At 47.0% G+C, this 23,465-nt stretch overlaps 3 protein-coding genes across 3 annotated transcripts; 1 reads left to right on the top strand and 2 right to left on the bottom strand.

Moving 5' to 3' along the window:
• Positions 1–8,786: 8,786 nt before the first annotated feature.
• On the bottom strand, positions 8,787–9,049 carry PtA15_7A261 (uncharacterized protein; the record flags this gene model as incomplete). Its single annotated transcript, XM_053170850.1, has 2 exons — positions 8,787–8,825; positions 8,900–9,049. The coding sequence occupies 2 exons, from the start codon at positions 9,047–9,049 to the stop codon at positions 8,787–8,789; spliced, it is 189 nt and encodes a 62-aa protein (XP_053022090.1).
• Positions 9,050–10,016: 967 nt separating this feature from the next.
• Positions 10,017–12,146, top strand: PtA15_7A260 (uncharacterized protein; the record flags this gene model as incomplete). The annotated part of the gene is made up of 2 exons (XM_053170849.1): positions 10,017–10,454; positions 12,120–12,146. 2 exons carry the CDS (start codon positions 10,017–10,019, stop codon positions 12,144–12,146), a joined length of 465 nt encoding a protein of 154 aa, XP_053022089.1.
• A 9,124-nt stretch (positions 12,147–21,270) lies between these two features.
• Positions 21,271–21,987, bottom strand: PtA15_7A259 (uncharacterized protein; the record flags this gene model as incomplete). The annotated part of the gene is made up of 1 exon (XM_053170847.1): positions 21,271–21,987. The coding sequence occupies one exon, from the start codon at positions 21,985–21,987 to the stop codon at positions 21,271–21,273; it is 717 nt and encodes a 238-aa protein (XP_053022088.1).
• Positions 21,988–23,465: the final 1,478 nt, after the last annotated feature.

Here is a 23,465-nt window from a genome sequence, read left to right as displayed (position 1 = left end):
AATCTCACAGGAGATTTAAGCCTCCTGCACAACTTTCGCAAACTCAAAGTTCCAATTGCGCTGAATGTAGCAACTGCAGGAGCTGGAGCCACTATATCAGGCGCAGGAGACCTCTTTTTCAGAGGACCCGGTGGCGCGACAATAGTCGTGAAAAGGGTGTTGTATTGTGAGCGAGCGTCGTCCACTCTCATATCACTGGCTGCACTCAGAAAGGCTGACTGGTCTTTCGTGTATGACCGGGCGACGGACTGTTTCAATATATTTGATGTTACAGATCAACACGTCTTCTGCTGCACGTTCGATCGTGAACGAAACCGGTGGTGTATCCCGTTTCCTATGGTTTGGTCGACTCCCTCGACCAAATCGGACTTCATCGTTTCGGCGGCTGTTCCAATTCCACCTTCCTCTGTCCAAATGTTTTCCTCTTCTTCTTCTACGAATCATGTCCCCAATTCCTTTCGTCAATTGCTGTCCCCAGTTTCTCATCTTCCTGATGCGAGTGGCAATAAATCTCAGTTATGCTTGAACTCAACTGCCGATATCACTTCCCTAGTGACTGCTCCTAACGATCTGTTCATCACTCCTTTTGAGAGGATCTATCCCTCGTCATGGAGACTGGAATCTCTTACGGAGTCTGAGAAGGTGTTATTATTCTGGCACCGCATATTTGGGCACGTGAGCCTCAGGAAAATACGCTCTCTGATAAAACAACGTTTAGGTTTTGGTCTTCCTTCCGACCTGCCGGCTGGCAAGATTCATTGTCCTATCTGCGCGATCACAAAGAGCACCAGCCTGAATCCGCTGACAAGCACAATGCGCAGTCCAGCTCGACTGGAGATACTCTGCACTGACTTAATGGGCCCATTTCCCAAGGAAGCTATCGATGGGTCAAAATATCTGCTCACTTTGAGGGATGTTGCATCGGGCTACTCGTATGTGAAGGGCCTAAAGGCCAAATAAGATGCCAATGGGGTCCTCATGGAGATTATCAGGAAACTCGAAAAGCAAACAGGCGACGTTGTTAAGATACTTTGTAGTGACAATGGTGGTGAATTCGCGAACAAAGCATTCAACACTTTTTTGAAAGAAAAAGGCATCATTGCTGAGCGATCCCTACCCTACCATCACTATCAGAACGGGGTAGTGGAAAGATTTAACCGGACCGTTGCGGATATGGGGCGCACTGTCCTTAGTGATAGCCAATTGCCACGCAATTTCTGGGTATACGCCTTTTTGTGGGCAAACCACGTATTGAATCGTATACCAAACAAGTCTAGCAAAGGAAAGACGCCGTACGAGGCGCTGTTTAATCGACCACCGAGCTTTGACACCTTCAGGATTTTCGGTTCAAAAGCTTTTATCCATATACCTGTTGAGAAGCGCAACAAACTTGATGATCGGGCGGTGGAAGCCTACGTTGTTGCGCATTTGGAAGCCAGTAAAGGATGGCTGTTCTATCTGCCGTCGACAAACACATTTGTCTCTTCGGCGATGGTGCGGTTCGTAGACAGCATTCCACGTGTCACAATTCAGAAGAAGGCAGCTCCAGCTCCGGCTAATCCGGACACTTCGGCTAGCTCGATAGCTAAAGAGTTTATTGCGCGCCAAATTAGTCTTGGAAACTTTGTCAATGAGATTGAATTTGACAACCAGGAGTTCTTGGTCGACGCTGTCCTTCAGACATGCTCCTTTTATGGTGTAGATATTCCGAAGACCTTCAAACAGGCGATGAAGTCGTCAGAGAAAGCAGATTGGTCTAACGCTATCTCGGAGGAACTATCCAATCTGTTGCAGATGGATGTCTGGGTGTCGCAACTCATGCCGGAAGGAAAAAGGGCGCTAGATGGGAGATGGGTATTTGCCAATGTAGAGACTGTAAAATGAAGATGTGTCTGGTGAGAGTCGAACTCACGACCTCAGCTATGCTGAGACACATACTAGAGTGCTGCCTTTACCAACTAGGCTACAGACGCTTGTGGCTGCCAGCTGGGTGGTTGGTTGGTAGTGCTCATGGGTCGATCCGACAGCCCTCCATACTGTGGTGATACATCATGGTAGCAGACTAACAGACAACTCAACACCCCCCCTTGCTACATGATGGGAAGTGGGGATTGACCCCAAGAGAGAGTGGGAATGAGACCCAGGAAAGATGATCAGCGTAGGGATTGAACCCGTGATCTAGATGTAGGCTTATAGGGGTTTGCGTGGTCTTACAAGTAAGCATTCACAAATTCATCAAGTCTCTATTGTAAGCAAGTAGCGCTCAGGTAGCTCTGGGCTCATAACCTGTAGAGACTGTAAAATGAAGATGTGTCTGGTGAGAGTCGAACTCACGACCTCAGCTATGCTGAGACACATACTAGAGTGCTGCCTTTACCAACTAGGCTACAGACGCTTGTGGCTGCCAGCTGGGTGGTTGGTTGGTAGTGCTCATGGGTCGATCCGACAGCCCTCCATACTGTGGTGATACATCATGGTAGCAGACTAACAGACAACTCAACAGCCAAAAAGTCTGGGGCAGATGGAGGTACAACGCGATATAAAGCACGATATGTTGCGAAAGGTTTCCGCCAGGTTGCTGGGCGGGACTTCAATGAAACCTTTGCTCCGACAGCTACTTTCGTGGCACTACGGCTCCTCCTGACCATTGCGGCGCGTTTCAATTGGCGTGTGCACAGTTTTGACTTTGTTGCGGCCTATTTGAACTCCCCTATAGATGAAGAGGTCTGGGTCAAGCCTCCAGAGGGAGTTGATCTACCGGCAGGGCATGCTTTCAAACTTAAGAAAGCATTGTATGGGACGCGACAGGCAGCCCGGTGCTGGTGGCTTCACTTACGCGGTATTCTGGACAAACTAGGGTACTCTCCGTCTCAGTATGATAACAGCCTCTATATCTTGCGTCATAAAACGGAGACTGGAGTAATATGGGTGCATGTAGATGATGGAGTTGTGACAGCTTCCAACGAGGACCTTCTGCGAAAATTGGAGTTAGATCTTAAGGATGTCCTGAAGATTAAGTGGTCCAATCAGCTAGACTCAATTGTAGGTGTCAATATTCAGCGTACGCCGGAAGGTTTTGTCCTCTCACAGCCGAAGCTTATCAACGCCTTGTTAGAAGAGGAATGGGATGGTGTTCAAACGGCGAAAACACCTCTGCCTCCGAATTTCAACGCAGTGACTGAGGATGGTGATGCCTCTGGTTCGTCAAAATATCTACACATCCTTGGGATGATGAGCTACCTAGCTGTAGGGACTAGACCAGACATTGCTTTTTCAGTCAATTACCTAGCGCGTTTTTCGGCTAAGCCGGGTGTACAACACTGGAAAGGTGTTCGACATCTGGTCAATTATATAGCGGGTAGTACTGAACAACGTTTATGCCTCTTTCCAGACAGAGACCCGAAGGCGCTGAAAACTTACTGCGACGCGTCTTGGGGCGGAGAGTTCTCGCGATCATCCTACGGCGTCTTGATTCTGTTTCTAGGTTGTCCGGTCTTATGGGTAGCACGTCGGCAAACTTCTGTCGCAGCTTCTACGTGCCATGCAGAATACATGGCACTTGGAGCTGCGACACGACACACGCTTTGGATCCGACATCTACTTCGAGATGTCCTGAAAGCTGATTTTGTAGGGCATCTTTACTGCGACAACCAGTCGGCGGTGCGGGTAGGTACGGATGATTCATCGAACAAGAGAACACGACACACAGACAGGGATTTCTATATTACTAATGAGGCGCTTTACAAGAAACTGACGACTTTGACTTGGGTCCCCACCGAGGATCAGAAAGCAGATGTGTTCACTAAAAGTCTGCCGCCTGAATTGTTTCGAAAAATGAGAGGACATCTTTTGCGGCCTGGTTAATTTTTTTTCTTCTCTTACTTCTCTTCTTTTTTATTTCTTATTTTTTTTATTTTTTCTTTCTCTCTCCTTGTCTCTTAATTTTTTTTTCTTCTCCTTTTTCTTTTCTCACCCATATGAGTAGACCAGTTTGTATGTAGGGTCTCGAGTCTGGGCGAGGGGGTGGGTGTTCTAACCTGACATGTCAGGTTACAGTCTGTGACACTCGCCAGCCCTCGAGACCATATTTGAGCCGGGAACAAGCTGCAGAGCTTGTTCCTCATTGAATATATCAGTTTATCCGGGTTCATCCACATCACTTTCCACCACGGGCTGGCCAGGAGACGTACAACAAGTCAACCCTCCCCCCATGGAGAGTTGCTTGCTGCCCCCAATGACAAGTTGTGTGCTCCACCCAACAAATGTTTGCACCCTTCCCCCAACCACAGGTCACAGCCTGCCCCATCACAGCCCAATGAGTTCACAAACCCCAACCAATCACTTGAAAACCAGTCCAAGCCACATTGGGCCCGACTGAAATCCTGCTATCTCACGGATTTCTCCCCCCCCCCCCCATATCCCATGTTACCTTTGCCTGGAGGCAACCGTCAGTTGTGGTCTCCAAGCCCAACCTGCTCTCAACACTGGGTTGCTACGCTAACCATAGCGGTTAGTGTAGCGTAGCGCAGCGCGAATGCGCTATTTTTTAGCGTAGCGTTAGCGCAATTTCACGCATATGCGCTAACGCTACGCGCACGCGGTGCGCAGCTATTTTAGCTGATAGCGTAGCGTTAGCGCAGATGCGCGCAATTGCGCTAACGCTATGCATGGAGGGCGCAAAAGAGCGCGCGCTACGCTGCGCTACAGCGCCTTTAGCGGGAAAAATGGGCTTTTTTTCCGCTAAAAGCGCTGTAGCGCAGCGCAGCGTAGCGTAGCGACTGTAGCGGCGCGCTAACGCTAACGAAGAATTGGCGCGCTGTTAGCGCCGCTGAAAATTAGTGCAGCGTAGCGGCGCTAACAGCGCGCTAACGCTATGCAAAATAGATGGGCGCTTTTTTGCCGCTACGCTAACGCGTAGCGCTGAAATAGCTTAGCGTAGCGACCCACTGTTGCTGCTCTGATCTAGGGATGGCATATGGCAGGTGGTGATGTCAGAAAGCCAGGCAAATGCATGCATAAATCAAGCTACTGGGACAAATTGTGGATCATGGATTGCAAGAAGGGTGGATTGGTAGCCATCTCAGATAGGCAGAGCAGAGGGCAAGAGTGAAGAGCTGGAATGTGGCGGAAAGAAATTCTGGACTGCATAGCAGCAGTGCAGCTGAAGCAAGTTCCACCAGTGGGTGGAGGCCTCCCTGAACCTTTTTAGCTGTCAGGCAGCTATGAGCTACTTGTGGGAGGCATGTAGGCCTCTGACCCCAATTAGCCTGTGGCTGCCAGCCAAATAACCAATAAAGTAAAACATTTCAGGATTAATGACAATGCCAATATCCCTGGTGCTGGAATGTGCCCTGTCATCAGGCCTCAAAAGATGTTGAAGTCAAATCATGGATTCCAGAGGGTGCTACAGGGTCAAAAACGCAGCCCTTCATGGCTGACCCCTGAACAGGGGGCTTCCGGGGTTGACTGGCTACCCAAACCTGCCCAGTTTCATTTGTGGGTCTGTTGGGTCCGGCCAACTTCACAAATTTCCCCCAAAAGCTGGTTTGGGCGGCCCACCGGCCTACCCACCCAATTGCCATGCCTAACTATATAGTTAGTCCTGCACTATCCACCATCTCCACCCAACATCTGCATTCTGCGCTCCCAGCAACGGTGTAACCATTACGATACATGTAGCGGAGCGGCCGTTACATGTATTGTAATTGGACACAATTACACACTTTCAAAAAAAGCCTGTAGCGCATCGTAGTGCCGATGCGCTACCAATGCACAGTATTAAAATCTTTGCTACATAATCTACAAGTACGTTGTAGCGCAGCGGTCAACCAATGCAATTTTGATACAGTAACGCATGTATTGGGCTTTTTTGCACCAATTGTGTATTTTTTGCAGGCAAGCTATTTACATGGGGGAGTGAGGCTGTTCATGAGGCAGTAAGGCAGAGTGGGAAGCGAGAACGCACAGGAGGAAGTCAAAGCAGGTAAAAAATGATACATCAATATTTTGGCAGCAAAAATTCGTCATTACCTTTTTACTTTTTTTTCAATTGTTCTTTTCCTCCAGTTCTTCATAGCTTTTGGTGATAAACTCCTGGGCCGCCTCGAAATTGCCATTGGCCTGATATCCTTGCTGCAGCCATTGGTGAGAACTTACAGATCTCTCAATGGTCCTGGGGGCCAGTCTCCCGCGATCGCGTCCACAGATGTCGGCCGCAGCCGAGAAGCAGTGCTCAACACTTGCCGAGGTTGCAGAGCAAGCCAAGTAGTCCTTGGCCATTGATGACAGGATTGGGAACTCTTGGTGATGATCCTGTATGAAATATAAACCCAAAGATTAACAAAGGTTACAATCACTTGATTTAACTGAGAATAACATACCTTCCACCACTTGAGGCATTCGTCTGCGTCGGCCACCAGGATCTTGTAGATACCACTGAGGTATGTGGTCAACTCGTCTTTGGGTAAGGAGTCGGTGGCATCAGGGAAGAGGTCCACGTCATTGGTATCCCGGCGATGTTTGGATGGTGGTGGTTGACTTAAAACCGGAGGAGATGGTTGTGAAGTAGGAACTGAGTTTGCCTCCATTTCGATCTTTTATTGTTCATATTCCCTTTGAAGTAAGCCCTTGGCATATATGTAGTGCGACTCAAACCATAACGAGAAAAGAGATAGTCGGAAAGCCGGGTTTAAAATTGTGGCTAGGAGCACAGGATCACAGTTCAGCGCCTCAGCAAGGTAAGTTTTTGTCTTCTCAATCATCTTATCGATCATACTATGAAATTCGGGTTCAGACGGCACACGTCGTTTTTTCAAGTAGCTGATGATGTGTTTGTATTTGCACAACATTAGGGATGCCGAGGAATGATCTCCTTCCATCCTTTTAGTAATAAAATAGAATTCCTGTGTTGGAAATAAAGGAGAATAAGTGAAATGAATTATGAAGGATGAACGAAGGATATAAAATAAAAGAAAGACGCACGCTAAGTATATCATTTAATCGCTTGACAACATCCCAGTCACTGCGAGTGATCTCGTACTCGTGGAAAAAGTTTTTGGTCTGACCCTCCTCGCGCTCTTGTCTGTCTTTTTCGTTCTTGATGAGCTTGTCGATAACCTCTCGACCTTGGTAGGCACGGTCCCGGCTCTGCCATTTTATATTCCAGCGAATCCCGTAACCGGCGATGAGTGTTGGACCACCACAGTCAAGCTTCTTGCGCCATAGGTTGAATTCAGACCTTCTGGCGGCTGAGCTAGTGATCCTTTGAATCACAGAATTGACTTTCTTCAAGATCTCCGAGACGGTCGTAGTTGGCTCCGCGCTTTGCACCTGTTCTGCATCAGAGTCGCAATCGTCACCGCCACCATCAGAACCACCCGCTGGGAGTGGCTCACCGTCTAAGGCATCACCTGGTGGAATGTCTGCTGCGGCAGCTTCCTTGCCAAGTTCATCGATTGTTCCCAGCGCAGGGACAAATCCAAGAGTCGCGTGTCTTCGTGGGGTTAAGCCCTCAGTTGAAAGATCGATTGCCTTGAGTCCAGCCGACAAGATAAGCGCAATTTTGTGACAAAAACAACGTATATGATTTGTGGCGAGGTTGAGTTCTTTGCCGGTCTGTTTGAGGACAATTTGATCCAGTGTGGTCGTCAATGTGCGGTTATTAGAGCCAGAGTCGGTTGTTTGGCCTATAATGTATGTAGATGAAGAAAAAACAAGATTAGCAAACAGACAAGTTGAATTAAATAGAGCCGAAGAAACTTATCTTATCTTGAAGGTGAAGCTTGGTGATGATATGAGCAAAAGGGATGGCAAGATACTTCCCCTTATGAGTCCAAGCGATGTACTTAAGAGATAGGTGACACACTTTGAACGTCCAATCATCGGAAATGTATGTGAAAGAGATACCCATGAACGCCTGGTGGTTACCCTTTGTAGTCCATACGTCATGGATGAGGCTGATCTTTGACTTGAGCGACTGCACCCCACAATCACAAGAGAAAATTAGTACATGCTATTAAAATATGACTGGAATATAATAAAGGAACTAACTTACCTTTAATTTATTTCTAACTTTCTCTTGAAGGTTGATGTAAAGTTGATGGGCCTCGGCGGCAGCCCAAACACGCAAGAAGAGCTTGACTCCAACACGGCAAGTGTAGTTGTACGAGAATCCAAGGACGGCGTCGCCAATTTGCATCCAAGGTTGAGATGTTCCAATGAGCCAGATGACAATAATCTGGTTGAGAGTTCGGTTGTCGAAGGCGGCACTTTCGATGTAATTCGTGAGGCTGTTTGATTTGTTCTTCTTGGCATTGGCCGCTTGTTCCTTCAAGGTGCGTCGTAAGTTAGCCCCCAAATCGATTGCAGCTGATCTTCCAGGGCAAGCTGATCGTGCGATGTCGCCGTCCCGATGTTTGAGTAAGTTAGATCGGCTATCCTTCCCCCTTTTGTAAATCTTTGGACACCACCTGCATTTGTAATGTAGTTTGGGTCCTTCGGTCTGATAGATAGGAAGTTTAGATGATCAACAATAAAACCTAACGATAATTAAAAGAATGATTGAAAAACTTACTTCACCGTGCCCTCGAGTAGGAGACTCAAAATATAACCCGACATCATCGGTTTCTTTAGCAGCTACACCTCTGGTTTTCTTTTTCTTTACTTTTTCATTTTCTTGATTGGAAATCTGGGCAAGATCAATTGTGTATGCGTCCGGGTCTAGTTCGGATTGGTAACTGACGCAACGTTGCTTCCTTTTCTTTTGCTTTGGCTGGGAAACAGAAGGTTCACCATTTCGGGTAGTCGTAGGATCCGGCGATGATAGGCTGGCAACAGAAATTGTTTTTGAAACGTGTTTGGATCGGACCGGAGTTCTCTGGGACCGGGAGGATGGGCCAACATCGGTCCAATCTTGGTCATTTGGCCGGACGTAGTTCCCATGCGTCTTGACTGGAGTGATCACCCGCTTTGATTGACGGGATGGAGGCCGAGGGGGACGTGCGGAGGATGGAGGCCGTGGAGAGGCCGATGGGCGGGACGATTGAGCCATGGTGGATGCTCCTGGGGGATCGGCGGCGGCCCTGACTAATGGTTTCACCGTTGGCGCAAGGGTTCCCCCGATTGGTTCCCGCCCCCTAGTACCCTTGGGTCCCGCGACCCAATTCACCGCTACAGCCATTACATGACCAACTGTAACTTGCATTGAAGCAGTAGTGCATCGCCGCACCCAATACAGAGATCTGAGAATGAATGTAGCGCAGCGAGCTGCCGCTACATATAATTCAAATTACCATGTAACGGAGCGGGTGCAAGTTACGATACCGTTACAATGTAGCGGCATTACACTAAGATACGTTACAGCCCATTACACAATACATGGCGCGTAATGGTTACACCGTTGCTCCCAGGCTCCATTGCTCTCCAATGGCTGACCTCCCAAGTCCTCTGACTAATCCCCAACAGTCAGTCTCTCACCAGTGGCAATTTAAGACTAGAGATGGCCCCACCACACCTGGGTACCCACAGATTTTTTTGGCAAAATGGGACACCCGCACCCACAAAGTGGGTCAGAGCAGGTACCTACGGCAACGGTGCAACAATTACATTACATGTAATTGTAATTTTGTGTAACGTCACCATCTTTGCCGCCATTACAGTGTACTTGTATCGTAATTATTTCTTGATACACTACACTGTGATGCCTAGGTATTGTATTGGCAGCCTGTTACGATACAGATACCCTGTAGACAATGTATCAAGTACGCCAATGCAATACAAACCAATTACCAATACATCTTGGTATGTACTCAATTCCGACCTTTGGCGCCGCCAATCATGACATCATCCACAAAGCCTTGCCCCTTAACTCCGGAATTGCTCTCTGTCTCAGCCTTCAAGTCCAACTCCTCCTGACCATCATCACTCTGATTCCTCCTGACGATCACCCCTCCAAACCCTTGCTTCTTGGCTGGCATCCTTTGGCCGCCAATTCTTGATCTCCCCTGCATGAGAATGTGATGGCTTCTTTGACTGACACACCCAACCCTTCCGGTACACTTCCCTCACAGTCGCAGAACCCAAAAACGGCCCCCAATGTTCCTTTGCGGCCTCAATCCCGGCAATCTAACTGTATCGTTACTCCAGTCAAAACACATGCCAATTATGTTCGAACTAGTCGTGATACTCGTCAATCTCTAACCCGCAACAACCAGTCTGAAACCTCCAACAATGAAGAATCTTCACATCGAGCCCCCAAAAAAAACCAATCAACCAGCAAAAAAAAGAGCCAGCCACGACTATCAAAATCTTCAAAGGCTGGTCCGAGTTCGACTTCAAAACAAAAGAGAACACCGGTCTTGAAGAAGAGGAAGCGAAACCTAGCAGCTGATGAGTCTGAAGATCACTCAGAATCTTCTGAGGATAAGGAGGACGACTGCGAATCAGACTTAGATGAGGTGACTGCAGCCATGAATCTTCCCCAGGACTCGGATAATGAGAACACAAAGATGAAGAAGAAAGTTAGAGGCCCTGCATCGACCCAGTACAACGCAATTGAGTGGTATTTTGAACCTCCAGTTTATGGTGAAGGCGAAGTGAGTTGAATTTATTTGTGATATGTTGAGAATACCTTGATAATCTGAGCTTATTATTGAAATTTTTCTCATTATAATCTTCAGACAACAGGACCAAAGCTATTCTATCGATGCAAATGGTGTACTAAATTATACAAAAGGGGGAAAGATACTCGCTCGAACCTTGTGAAGCATTGAGATGGAGACTCGGGGCGGATGCCTGTAAGGGTCCGATGGACCCTCACTGGAAACGACGTGGAAAGCGGGGGCGAGGGGACGAGGCCGGAGCCTGAGGAACTTTCTAGTTCCAAACGGTGGGCTGAATTGCAGATGGGCTAGCCGGGAGAGAACAGATTCTCTCCGTAAGTACAACCAGAGAGAGAAAGAGAAGGGAAATGAGAAGAAGGCTTACCTAGCCGGGAGAGAACAGATTCTCTGCCGGACTAGGGAAGATGGGGTTCGAGCACATGTATCTGTCTGCGCAGGGGTTACATAATCCTCTGGCCCTTTGTGTGAAGCCCCCTAGGATAGGGGACTTTACAATGCCTTGCAGAGGTAGGAAAGATGCGATCAATGATGGAGCGAACTTGCCGGCTACGGTGAAAGACAAGGAGGCTGCAAAGTTGAAAGCTGCTCCGGCGAGCAAGTTTCTACTTGGTGGCTTGTTTGACAACAGGAGCCTCAACCAACTTCTTGTCATGTGGATTGTTCAGTCTGCTCTTCCTTGGACCCAAATCCAGGATTTTCTGCTTGGAGTGGCTTTCAACTATGCTTGGCAGGGAATCAGGATCTATTCTCGCACCTGGGCTGCAACCAAAGCTCATCGTCTGTACATCAGCTTGCAGGAGAAGGTTTTGAATACCCTGAGAGTCAGTCATTTCTTTGTTTTTTCTCTCTTAAATTGCAATGACCAGAAGCTGACCTGATTTGTCAAAACTAGTTAAACAAATCTAAAATAACACTCATCCATGATGTATGGACGACAAAAGGTAATCACCATGCGTTCATGGGGATAGCCGCGGCCTACATCTCCGACGACTGGATATTTAAGTTATGCCACTTGGGCATGAAGTATATTTCGTGGACTCACAAGGGCAAGTACCTTGCAGTGCCCTTTGCAAACATCATTACCAAATCGTCCCTTCATGAAAAAATAAGTCTTTTTGATTGATTTTTCCATTACCACTTTCCTATCCGCATGAATGTCTTCATAACTGATGAAAATAATCTAATACGTTCTTGCTCAGACTATAGATTCTGGTTCAAATAACGGAACAATGACTTCCGAGGTTGACCGGCTAGTTGGGAAAAAAACTTGCTTCAATCTGAACCTTTCCCAAAATCACATCAAGTGTTTCTGCCACAAAGTCGCCTTAATTCTCAGCGCGGGCCTCAAGGAGATCGAAATGGCTTCGGAAGGTTTGACTCGAGATAAAGAAAGCACTCTAGGCTTTGTACCCGAGCTTACATCAATATCAGAAGAATCCAAAGATCAAAATGATTCAAGCAAGCAACCTGCAACATTTGAATCTGACGATGAGCTCATAGAATCTAGCAGCGATGAGTCTGAAATAGCACCCGTTCACATAGAAGCAGAAAGCAACCCAGCGGCCAAACGTAAAAAACCAAACATGATCTCTTCAGTATTGAAAAAGGTGATTTTTTTGTTATTGTCATGGTAATACTCCAACGCAAATGAGCTCTGAACTTGATTTTTTTTTTCTGTCACTAAAACATAGGTTGATTATGTGATTCAGCGAATCACTTCTTCAGCAGCTAGACGTTCTGAATTCAATATCTGGGCCAAGAAACTTGAATACAACGGTCCAAGCCTCATTGCTGGATACGGAATACGTTGGAATATCAAGTGGCAAAGCCGGGACCGCGCATATCAGGCTCAAACCATCATCAACAAACTCATTGAAAATGAAAAAGACCGCCAAGAACGTGATGGCGGGAAGAATTTCTACCAAGAGTATGTGATATGTCGGGGTGACTGGGAAATTGTGAAGAAGCTGAATGATATTCTTGGTGTAAGTTTGCCATCAACCCGGCTAATCTCGATGTTTCTTTGTTGATCAACTCAATTTTACTAGGAATTCTACTTCATAACAAAGAAGATGGAGGGAGATCGTTCCTCTGCCTGTCTGATGATTGCCGAGTACCTGAACATAATCAACTTCCTCAGAGATCAAATTGAATTAACAACGGAAGTCGAATTCCGAACTATGATGCGTAAGATGATACTGAAGACCAAGACATATCTTGACAAGGCATTGGATTGCGATGCTATACTCCTTGCAACCATCTTAAACCCAGCATATCGTTTATTGATCTTCAAGGCCTGGTTCAAGGAACACCATACTTACACTGAATCATTACTTCAATCTGAATACTGTGAACAAAAGAAAGAACTAGATACAAATCAAAGCTCAAAAGATAAATCTCCGCCACTTGACCGTCAACCATCATCAAAACACCATCGCCAGGCTCTCGATGACTTTGACTTTTTCCCTGAAACAAACGAAGCCCCTATTGTCAAAGAACTTGTGGATTACATTGGAGGTAAATACAACTTGCCTGCAGCAAAAGCAGACAAAGCCTTGAACTGGTGGCAGGTATGTTGTGCATTCTCTTTTTTATATCATTGACCTATAAAAATAATGCATTGAAGTGGTTTGAATTTCTTCCAGGACCATGAGGCGGAGTTCCCAGTCTTGGCCACAATTGCCCGGGATTACTTGGCTTGTTGTGCAACCTCGGCAAGTGTGGAACGTTGTTTCTCTGCTGCGACTGATGTGTGTGGACGTGATCGCGGCAACTTATCCGCTAGAACAATTGAACGATGTGTTAGCTCAAATCAGTGGCTACGTCAAGGTTTCGAGGCCGATGGAGACTTTGAAGATTCCCAAGTCTTGGTTTCTCGAGCTCTTCAGTTCCAAGAAGAAAATAATAAGAAGCAGAGTTGTGAGAAAGATTCCAAGCCCACAGAAGCTGAGACTTAGATCATCGGGTATCAGGAGTTTCTTTTCTTTGATTCTAATTAAAATGCATGTTTATCGCCCTCCCCTCAATCAATCATGCAACTGTTATGTTACATTAGCGAAAAATATCCTAACTTGGCATTTTTTAGCGCCCTTAAGCTACCCTTTTTTCTATTGTCTTGTGTATTACAGCTACAGCTAATACAAATCTCAAAATATATCCGTGTATTTTAATCGCTAGAATTATCCTTTTTTAGCAGCTATTTGCTAGGCTTCAGCTTTTTCTAGCATTGCTAAGCTATTTTAGCAACTTATTTAGCGGTAATTATTGCTAATTTATTCACTATGTTACAGGTAAATCTCATGTGATATAGGTCTTTAATGGGAATTGAACTCTTGACCTGGTGAGTACCTATATCTATTCAAAAATGGGGGCTCACACTGCGGGCATCTCAATATCGCTGCGGACCGCAGCGACATCTGACGATTCAGTGGGGATTCGAACCCCGCGCGACAAGTAATGCAGCGACACTTGGCTGTCTGATGGACAGCCGGCCACCGGGGTATGTACACACAACGCACCTCTCGATGGCCGGCACAACGACCGGTCACCGAGAGGAGTACGCACTCCTCTCGATGGCTGGCCCAAGGACCGGCCATCATGAGGAGTCCTTGTGCCGGCCATTGAGAGTTGTCCACACTCCTCTCGATGACCAGCATAACGACTGGTCATTGGGAGGAGGAGTCCACACTCCTCTCGATGACCAGCACAAGGACCGGTCATCGGGAGGAGGAATCCATACTCCTCTCAATGCCAACACAGGCCGGCGTCGAGAGGAGTACATGCACCTCGATGCCCGGTCTGTGCCGTTCATCAAGGGAAGTGTGTATGTACTCCTCCTGATGACCGGGCCTTGGGCCAGCCATCGAGAGGAGTGCGTACTCCTCTTGGTGACCGGTTGTTGTGCCGGCCATCGAGAGGTGTCTGTACTCCTCTTGACGCCGGTGTGTGCTGGCATCAAGAGGAGTGTGGACTCCTCCCGATGACCGTTCCATGAGCTGGTCACCGAGAGGAGTGAGAGGAGTGTGTTATAATCCTCTTGATGGCCGGCACAAGGACCGGTCATCGAGAGGTTGTTATGTATTGGTGGCCGGCTGTCCAAAGGCAAATCGATCAGCCGGCCAGATGTCGCTGCAGCTGACGCTGCATTCTGATATGCAGCGTCATGATGTCGCTGCGGCCCGCAGCGACAGCGAGATGCCCGCAGTGTCATATCAAAGGTGACATGCGTGGTCAGTTGTGACGAAACTTGTCTGCCTGCTGTACACAATCTTGACTAGACTCTGCTCAGTTGCATGGGAATCTGGAGATGTGTAATAGTCCCACTCAGCTTGTCAGCTGGGTAAAATTTATTTTTGCACATGTAACTATTTCATTAGCGCATGAGGCAACTAGGGCGCTAAACTACAGCTAAGTTTAGCTTTAGCAATGTCAGGAAGCTAAACTGCATTGGGAATGAAAGCATTGTAGCAAGCGCCACGATAGGCTACCTGCTAAGTGTAGTGCTGTTCAGCTAGCGCTAATGCTAACAGCTGGGATTATTAGCGGGGACCATTAAGCTAATTTATTAGCGCTGCTAATTACTTTTAGCGTAATAGTTGCACCGTTGCCTCAATCATCTCTTAACCCCCAATTCCCCTAACAGGCTAGGAGTATATTTGTAAACTTAAAAAAATGGTCTAAAATTACCCCAGATACAGTGTTGGTATTGTATTGGGTACCCAATACAATACATCTGTAATCAAATATTTGTATCATGTAATTAATACTTTGTAACTGTATTGTATTGGACCACCAATACAATACAAGTGATCTTAAATTACATGTAATGGTCAGAGATTACAATACAGTTACAGGCCAATAAATTACGTGTAACGTAATTGTTTCACCGTTGCCTACGGATACCCGCCCCTCAAAATCATTGATTACTTTCAGTTGTTTTACAGCCATTCTTGAAAAGCTTGCAGGCTCAAGGCCAATTAAAAGCTTGCGGGCTTGAGGCCATTTTTTTTATTTCAGCCACAGGCCTGTACAGGCAGTCAAAACCCCTTTGGGTGGCTGTTTGGCTCAACCAGGGTTCCCTGCTGGCCACAGGGCAGGGGAGGGGCATGCAGCAAAGGGTCCAATTGATGTAAAATTGCTCCAGGATTCCAATGGTGCAACCCTTGAGGCCCCAAAGTTAAAAACAAAGAAAGTAGTGATTTTCTTTTAATCACATCACCGTATGCAGCCTGCTGTACAGGGGCTATACAGGCTTTGAGGCTGAAAATAGCAGTCCAAAATTTGGGCCTACCCAACCGCAAGCATTTCGGGAATGGCTGTAACCTCTTTGACTGGAAGGGATCCTTCCATTCAAGAGGTTCTGTAACCCCTTTGGCTGGAAGGAATCCTTCTGGTCAAAGAGGTTCTGTAACGTTCTGTAGCCTCTTTGACTGGAAGGAATCCTTCCGGCCAAAGATGTTTTTTAACCTCTTTGACTGGAAGGAATGCCTTTCCAGTCCTTGTGGTTGTTGTGGCAGCCGCCACATGCCCAAAAAAGAGCGGGTACCCCCTAAGAATATTCGGGTACCCGCTCTATCTCTCCAGCATCCGCACCCGAACACGCACACGCTGGCGGGTACCCGCCAGCAGATGGCAGGTACCTGCGACGGGTTCGTCGGGGCCATCTCTAAATTTAAGACAAATTGACCTGGCCCAACCTGCCCGTTTATTCTGTGGCCTGAGGCCCTGACACGGATGGTCCAAACCCACTCAATTTCTAGTGGAACCTCAAGATGGTTGACAACAGGAATGATAGATTACATGTATAGAGAAGGGAAAACATTCTATATACATGTGATGACCTAAGCAGAAAGAGGGTCTAGGTGAGACTAAGCCCTGTGGCCCAACCTGGGTCACAACAATTTCTATTCCTATGAATAGTTTCTTAGTGGAGATTTGGTTGGGAACTAGAGATGCAACGAGTAGACACAGGTACCCGCGGCAGGTGCGGGTACTGCCTGTTTTTTTTGCCCAAAACAGACACCCGGACCCGGACCCGGACACGCCTGGGTTACCAGTGGCGGGAAAAGCCTGACCAGCAAACCGGTGTGTTCCCCCCGGAGCACCAGCTGGGTCTGTTTGCCTTTGGCGCGGACCCCAATTCTCTTTAACCCTCCTCAGGACCCCTCCTCCCCCCCACCAGGGGAGGTGGTATGGTGGGTACCCGCAGATGTACCTGGTTACTGCTAAAAAAACAAGAAAAACCCACACCCAGACCCATACTTGGTACCTGCCCACCTGATGAGTACCCGCCAGCGGGTGCCAGGTACCCATATTGCATATCTATTGGGAACAGAAGCAGACAAGCGTGGAGGGGAGGAGGGGAGTGGGGTTTTTTGGTTTCTCTTCCTTTTTTTTCTATGATCTATCTTACTACTCACCATTGTACTTACAAATTAAGGATGGTACTGAGAGTATTATAAGAGTTTACATTACCTTATACTTATTAGCTATCACAGACTTGGGATTAGGGAGTGTGGATCTTCATCACTTGTGGATTATTACGCTAAATTTCAGGCTCATTCTAGAGCCCTGAAGATTAGGGGAAAGTAGTGGTGCTGAGTGGAAGTCGTCAATAATCACTCAAGCCCAGAACACCATTCTGAAAGAAGCACGGGCTTTGACATTTCTTACCAAGACCAGCCTTTATTTCTACAGCGCCAGGAAGGGTATCTTTCCCAGCCGCAACCTGCAAACAGGTGTCCAATGGAGACCTTTTTCCAATCTGTAACACAAATATCCTGCAAGCCACTCATTGACAGACTGGTGAAAATTTCCCAGGTAGAAGACCTGCCTCCTAGAGTCATAAAACTGGGATTCACAGTATCAGATACTTAGATGTATTTCCAACCATCTCCAACAAATTATAACCTGCCAAGATTCAAATAATTACTCAAGGAAAATCCTACCCTAAGAGGAGGGACGGATATATAAAAAGGACAGTTTCTCCCCTCTTTCTCCTCTTCAGCCTTTTACACACGCACAATATCCTGACCACCTTCCTCTCCAAAAAATTACATTTTTTGTGTTTTTGACTTATTTTGGCCCATTTCTGGGCCATATAATTTTGAGGGGGTCATCCTTCAAACATGTAATGGTGCCAAAGGCGCTTATAATATTGCCAGAGGCATATCTCATAATGGCGGACGCACTATTCAGAGTGCTGGACGCACTTTTGATAGTGCCGGACGCACTTTTCATAGTGGCGGACGCACTTTTGATAGTGGTGGACTCACTATTCAGAGTTCTGGACACACTTTTGATAGTGCCGGATGCACTTTTGATAGTGCCGGATGCACTTTTGATAGTGCCGGATGCACTTTTGATAGTGCCAGATGCACTTTTGATAGTGCCGGACGCACTTTTGATAGTGCTGGACGCACTCTTCATAGTGGCGGACGCAATTTTCATAGTGGCGGACACACTGTTGATAGTGGCGGACTCACTGCCGGATGCACTTTTGATAGTGCCGGACGCACTCTTCATAGTGCCGGACGCACTCTTCATAGTGGCGGACGCACTTTTCACAGTGACAGACACAATTTTGATAGTGGCGGACTCACTATTCAGAGTGCTGGACACACTTTGGATAGTGGCGGACTCACTTTTCATAGTGGCAGACACACTTTTCAAAGTGGTGGACGCACTTTTCAAAGTGGCGGACGCACTTTTCAACGTGGCGGACGCACTTTGCATAGTGGCAGACGCACCTATTGTAGTGGCGGACGCACTTTTCAAAGTGCCAGAGGCAGATTTTTTTTGTGTTGCATCAAAGGGGCTGGTATAGGGCCTGTGCAAACTCATCTGGCCCCAGAGAATCTTGCATTGGCCCTCTATGCCCCCCTTTGAGCCATTATTCGAATTTTTTCGAATATTTGAGCTTAAATTTGCCCAGGCATTATTCGACTCGAATCAAATTCGAATACGAATACTCGAATCGATTCGATTCGATGTGCTATGCCCTGCAACCACCCCTGCTCAGCAGTCCCAGCTTCATCTCCGGGGGGATCTAAAACACCCCTGGCTAGCAGGAACCTCCTTTTCTTTTATGTTTTCATTATTTCCTTTTGGAAATAAAACTTAAAACCATATATGTTCTTCCTCCAGTTAACAGTGGGCCACTATGATGTGCTAGAAATCAGCTAACCGCCAATTAAAGCGGCGCAGCTGGAAACATGATTTTCCAAACTCCCTGAATTGTGCAGTCCTAATTGACTGATCCCTCAGGAAAGCTTATAGTTCAGTCCACGCAAGGCAAGCAGTTGAATGCTTCAAAACAGAACATGTTAGCTGAACTGTCCTCAAAATGGAATTTTGGCTCTGCATCTGGTAACCAGGATGTCCTAACTCCCTGATGCAACATTCCTGCTGGAACATTTTGATCAGGCAGGCTCCTAGAATATTCTCACCAGTTTAAGTGGTTCAATGCTGGGGAAAGGGCCGCGTAATCCGCTGTTAGCTCATTTTTTGGCATAGCATAGCAGCCCACCGTTGCTCCTGTCATCTCCATCACCTGGTGTTGCCAGAAGAATTTGGATCTTAACATCACTGAGACTAACAGTACAGCTCATCAATACCATTGCAAGCTATTGAAGACCAGCTATAGTACCTCTCACAATGTTGTTAGCTGGTACAGCTAATCATCAAGAGCGTGATGGCTACCTTTGATGACCGGGTCATTGGTATGGATGTGTATCATAGCAAACACCATTGCAATAAAACATTGCTCAACTGACAGCAGTTGATGTGCAAGATGCTCCTGTCTAAAAGCTTTTTTAGTGTCAGCCAAGGACTCAACATTTTTTTTTTGCACAAATGTGGATTGAAGCTTGGTGAACAGCAACCTTTGACAAATTCTTGCGTAGCAACACAACCTTCTTTGGAGCTCTTGCATGCCAAATGGTGCCAGTTGCGCGAGTTTTCCTGGCAGTGCATGTTTGCATGCCAGAGCCACACAAGTTGCAATATGCAAAACCTGAGTTGCCATCCCAGGGTTTTAACAACCCAATCTTACCTCCCCATGATTTTTACTGTCCAACCTCCAAAATTTAAGGTGGTCCATAAACCACAATAATTCCATGGAACTTTCCAAACCATTGGTTTTCCAAGCAGTAGTTAACTTGATAGGTTGTGCACATGCACAATCTGAGGTTGATTCTTTCTGTAGTTTTCTCCCATAGTATGCTATAAACCCTACAAGATCACAGTTGCTCACAAGCTATGAACTACTCAGTGAAAAAAAATCAAGGTGAATATTTGCTATAGCAGTTTGGAGAAGTTTGGGCCCTGGGGAAATATGATGTCTACCCTGACAGAGGCTTGCATCCACCCAGGTCCCAAATATCAGGGGATTTCAAAGTGGATGTAAGCCCCCTCCTTTGGGGTCTCACAAAGATGTCACATAGCTTTCACTAGATTAGATAATCCACCTGATATTTAGTCTACACTCCCTTCCATGTTCTAGCCGGTAGAGATCTTGCCGTTCACATATCTCCTGGCTAGGTATGCTTCCCCTTTTCCTTCTTCTCTCTCCTTTCCTTCTGATTTTCACAGTTGTATATACTAACAAAGAGATCTTGCCCTTCACATCTCTCCCGGCTAGCCCTCACTTGATGCCCTGGTGATACAGACCCATGATTTAGAATCTGCCTCTTGAGGCTCTTGTGTTCCCCTTTGTGCCCCTCTTGACAACCAGTAAATGACTCCCAATTGGAGGGCAAGTGACTTAAATGCATTTTCACAAGTTCCTCTGCACAAAAAACCATGCGTACTGAGTTGTCAAAATTCATGCAGGTAGCCGGTGTTAGTTACATGAAGCCTTTTAATGAATATTGGCTACTCAGCTTGAACAGCTTTGTGTGTAGAGAAACTTGCCAAAATTCATGAAAGTTGCTTGCTATACAACATCCAGTATTTGACCAAGTGGCTCAAGGTATAGCATGTAGCTGACACCCACATCAAAGCACTGTGCAATGCAACAAGTGGTTTAACATTTTGCTTGGGAGCGACGGAATCAGTTGGTTCAATATAAATTGGGAGATCATATTTTTGAATGGTTTCATCAGATCAAAAATGATGGAATCTAATGGCAGGGGAGCACCTGTGTAGACACGGGGGATCTTGAAAGCTCATATGAAAAAACTGTCAACAATCAGGAAGCATCCGTGGGAGTTAGTAAGCCTACTGTAGTACTAGGTAGTTAGATATTTCTCTGATTGCTTTGACGTGGACCCCAAGCCACGGTCAACACATTGCACTTTTTGTGCTCAAATCCTGGAGTGTATAAACTCACTGCCCGGTGGAATATCTGATTTGTTGAGTCCGCTCAGCTATTCTCATGCAGAATGTGGCAGCATGCTATCCAACTTTCCGCGGGTTCTCTAGGACTGGGACTCGGGAGAATGAGTGTGCATGATGCTCCTTTTTCTGTTGGCTCTGATCACATCCCCATTGATTTATTAAGTTAAAAAACTGAAGAAAATATTTACAGGAATGTAACGCATGAAACCAGTCACACTTTATATAACAGCTCAAAAGTTGTTTAGGGGAGGATGTAGCATTGGTAGAATGAAGAGAAACCCAAATTGGACCTGGGCGGCACTAAGGTACTACCTTATTCCTTTGCGGTATCTTCCTTCGGAGCTTCGTAGATCTCGTTCCAGCGAGAAACATCGGGACGGCGGCGCGGCGTGCTGATTCGGGGTCCAGACCAAGTAGCAGAGCTTCCAGGGGTGTTATCCCGGAAAAGTTCTTTCTTCTTGGAGCCGAAAAAGGATGGTCGGGGGGATCGAGGCTTCGGGGCGGGAGAAACCACATCTCCTCTAGCCGTGGATTTCAACTGGTCGACCCGGCTTTGTGGTCTCGGAGGTAGGTCGTCCAAGGGGGCCTTCGATTTTTTGCCCGAGGGCTGGGCTCGTTGTTCACTAGTCCCCTGACCATCACCATTCGAGGGTTGGCAGACTCCTTTGAGGTCAAGTTTGGTCGGTTTCCGAGTAACTCTCTTCGCTCCATGCGAAAATGAGGAGGTCTTGTGCCAGTGTCTCTCCACCGCCTGAGGGCGGGCTCGATTAGCTAGTTCGTGCAGCGGGACGTATCCGCTAGGAACTCTCTCAATTGGACAGTTAGGATCTTCCAGGTCAAAAGGTCTCTCAATCGATGTTCCCCACAGCTCGTCGGAGTCGGAATCATCGTCTTTCTTGAAGCTTTTGATTTGCTTACCGAGCCATCTTACTGTCTTGGCGGATCCATCACTGACTCTCCGACCTAAAGCTGGAAGTGAGCCGGTGGATCCTCTTCGCCTGGAAGGAGAATTTTCTGAAGATGAGTTCATCGTGTGAAGTGACTTTATTTGGGAGGGTGATTCTGATCTCCTTTCGGGGCTGTAAGATTTGTCGGTGAAGGGTGGGAGAGATGTGAAGTGGAAGTGTGGTGATGGACCACTTGATGGCGGACCGGGTGGCAGGTTAAGTAGTAAAGAAAAAACAAAGGGCTCACAGAGAAACATCATGCTTTCAAGACTGCGGTCATGGTCATGACTTTTCCCGAACATTTGTGTATTTTTCTTTGTCGTTTTTACCTTGAACGATGCTATCGGGGATGGTCAGTAGTGCTGAGGTTGAGTACATGCTCGGGCTTTACACATGATGAGAATAGTTGATAGTGACGATAGATTCCGGCTGCATTCTACCAAATCGCTTTTTCCTGAGGCAGCGATGCATTCTCAAGCTTTATGACCCACGAGTGCATTCATGGAGGCTGCTTTCTTGCTTGTTGCGATGCACAACGCGTCGCGCTGCTTTTACGGACGCGCTTTTAGGTACGCTCCTTTCCCTCTAATGAGTACATTTCACAACGTACACATATGGCAAGATCGATAAAACTTATTTCGCTGAACATTGCACGAAATCGAGGTGGCCCCTAGTCCTTCCTTAGGGTGGGAAAGCGGGACAAATGAAGAAACGGAGCAGATGAATATCTACCGCTGGCGCATGGTACCGCCGACCGGTCGGACTCGAGGCGAGGGAGACCGTCGGCATTGGTCAGTGCAGAAACCAGTCAACGGGTAGGAGCAAATTTTGTGGAGTCCTTTGAGCCGAGCAGAACCAAACTGAACATGTATCCAATGACAAAGGGACGTCAGCATTCATGGTTTCTGGATCCAAACATAGAGGTAAAGTGTCAGTATGCAGGTTTCGCCATTTATTGAGTGCGTTCAAATCTTTGTAGTCAGCCTAACTTAGCATCGTCGTTGGTATGTCTCCATGCCGTCCAATTTAACAATTTAAATATATCATATGAGTGGATGACTTCCCGTCGTTGTTTAGAGAGCTCTAGATGCCCCTCTAAATCCTAAATTTAGACAGCTATCAAAAACTCAACCAGTGCACATGAAGTTAGTGATCTGTAGGGTTAGGACAACATTTTCCTTTTTGTCAAAAAATAAGAATTTGGGGTTGTAAATTGAGATCTGGGAGGCCTCCAGTCTTGCAAGCCGACTTATACGGCTCAGGAGGTAGATCATTGCAGCTGTAGTCAAGTCTTCTTGCGGTGGGCTTATTCGCAAACGGATTGAATTCGAAAGGACATGCTAATCGGTAACCAGCTTGACGTCAATGGCAATGACCTCGAACGGGGCATACCCAAACACGGTTTGGGAGATGCAGTGGTTTCCTAACTTCTAATTTCAAGTCCCCTGGGCGAAGCCGCTACGGAGAGCGCTCCGCGCGGGTCCCCCGTACCTCCTCGAGTCGCTTGAAGTAAGGCCCTCCTTCGGGGAGCGCTCCGCGCGAGGTCCCCCGGACCCTCCGT

This window comes from Puccinia triticina, chromosome 7A, assembly GCF_026914185.1.
Source record: "Puccinia triticina chromosome 7A, complete sequence".
NCBI lineage: Eukaryota > Fungi > Basidiomycota > Pucciniomycetes > Pucciniales > Pucciniaceae > Puccinia > Puccinia triticina.
This window is presented reverse-complemented; position numbering and strand designations above follow the sequence as displayed.